The sequence below is a fragment of the Condylura cristata genome, unplaced genomic scaffold, assembly GCF_000260355.1.
Source record: "Condylura cristata isolate star-nosed mole 26May11 unplaced genomic scaffold, ConCri1.0 scaffold00005, whole genome shotgun sequence".
In the NCBI taxonomy this organism is placed as follows: domain Eukaryota; kingdom Metazoa; phylum Chordata; class Mammalia; order Eulipotyphla; family Talpidae; genus Condylura; species Condylura cristata.
Window position 1 is genome coordinate 52,531,349 of NW_004567106.1, and position 1,701 is coordinate 52,533,049.

At 43.4% G+C, this 1,701-nt stretch overlaps 1 protein-coding gene across 1 annotated transcript in view; it reads left to right on the plus strand.

Moving 5' to 3' along the window:
* Positions 1–641: 641 nt before the first annotated feature.
* ANKRD7 (ankyrin repeat domain 7) overlaps positions 642–1,701 on the plus strand; it is a 9,450-nt gene continuing 8,390 nt past the window's right edge. Inside the window, 1 exon segment of the mRNA XM_004677167.1 lies at positions 642–859. Within this exon segment, the coding sequence (XP_004677224.1) occupies positions 642–859 (218 nt within the window).

Sequence of the window (1,701 nt, forward strand, 5' to 3'; positions counted from 1 at the left end):
CAGGCCAAAGCACAGCACTGCGTCAGTCTGCCTGTTCTGCTCCCCACTCTGGTGAATCCTCTCACCACCCCTGCATCTCTGGCCTGTACCCCAGCTCCGTATGCATAAATAAATAAATCTTTTTAAAAAGTTCCTTTTTATTAAACGAAAAAGCTGAAAACTAGGCGTGGGTGATGGAGTAGTCACACATACTGTACAATATTATGTGAAACAGAGAGGTACTGCAGGTAGGCTGGAAGGTACGAGGAGCTTTGTCCTCACCATGAGGAAAGTTAATTCTGTTCGTTAAGAGTTCAGGCCGTTTGGTCTATCCTTGAAGGACAAGTGACTTTTTGTTTGTTTTGTAACAAACTGGGTAGTCTTCTACCCAAAGGCTGTTAGATCTAAGAAGAATGACTAAGGAAGTGTGCATGTTGGGGCCCACAGCTGCATTAAAATAGCCCTGGGCGCCATTGAGACTAGGTTCCAACTCCGTGAGTGTTGCCAGGCAACCGGGGACCTGAGCAGGCCCCACTCCTAGGCGCACCTCCTTTTCCCAGTGTTTGTCCTACTCCGGCCGAAAATCAAGGGACTAGACCCCAGAGGCAGGTGGACCTGTAGGGAGAGACATGCTCATCTGAGTGGCTGGCACCTGCACTGCCATGAAGAAGCGGTTCACACTCTGGAGTCGGAAGAGTGAATCCCAAAGTCCTTCAGCTGACCTAGAACCAGCTAGTGCCACGGCCCAATGGGGCTACCAGCTTCGAGATAAAGATTTAAAGAAACTTCACAGAGCAGCCTCGGTTGGGGATTTGGAGAAGGTGAACTACTACCTCCATTTCAAGAAACATGATGTGAACCTGCGGGACAGAGAGTACAGGTGACCACAGCTGCTGAGCCAGTGAGTGACCAGGGCGCCGTGGAGGGGAAACTGGTCTCGGGTCCTCCAGTCATCAGCTGGACATGTAGGGACTGCCCGTGGTTACTCCGGGGTTACAGAGTAGGTCTGTAACCTTCGGCAGAGGGTGACCTTCCTCTTTCCAGCTTCTTACTCTTTAAAAATGCTCAGCCTGTATTTGAGGCAATGTCTGCCTTCCCTGATTCCTTCTACTCCACCACTACCCTAATCAATACTGATGCTCTCCTCGCTTTCTAAATCTGTTGCTTTTTGCTATTTTTTCTCTCTCGTGTGTATTGCTCCCAGCCACCTAGAAATTGCCACTTGTAGAATAGGCACAAAAGTAGAGGTGTCCAATTCTTGGTACTAAAATCCACAGAGATTTTAAGACTTGAAAACAGTAAACAATATTAATGCAGGTTGCCTTTCAAAATTTTCTTCAGTTGTAGAGTAGCTTCAAAAAGTCCGATAATAACCACTTATTATGAAACAAAATTAATTTTATATAGTAAGAAACAAGTTTTGTGTTTGATTTTAATAAGAAAAATATGTACTATCTATGCTTTAAAATCTTTGGGGAAGTTCTTAAATTATAGGGTCTGAAAAACATCTTTCATCATAATTGGGTAATTGGTTAAGAGGGTATGTGTCAGCTTGTTAGTAACTTAACTCTCTTTTATTAAAACCAGAGTTGTCTGTTTTGTTAAAAAAAAACTTTTTGCTCTGTTAAAAATTTTTGCCTTTCCTTAATTTTTTTTAAGATTTATATATATATTTAAAGATTTATTTATTTGTGCATACAGAACTGGGGTACAGGCCAGAGG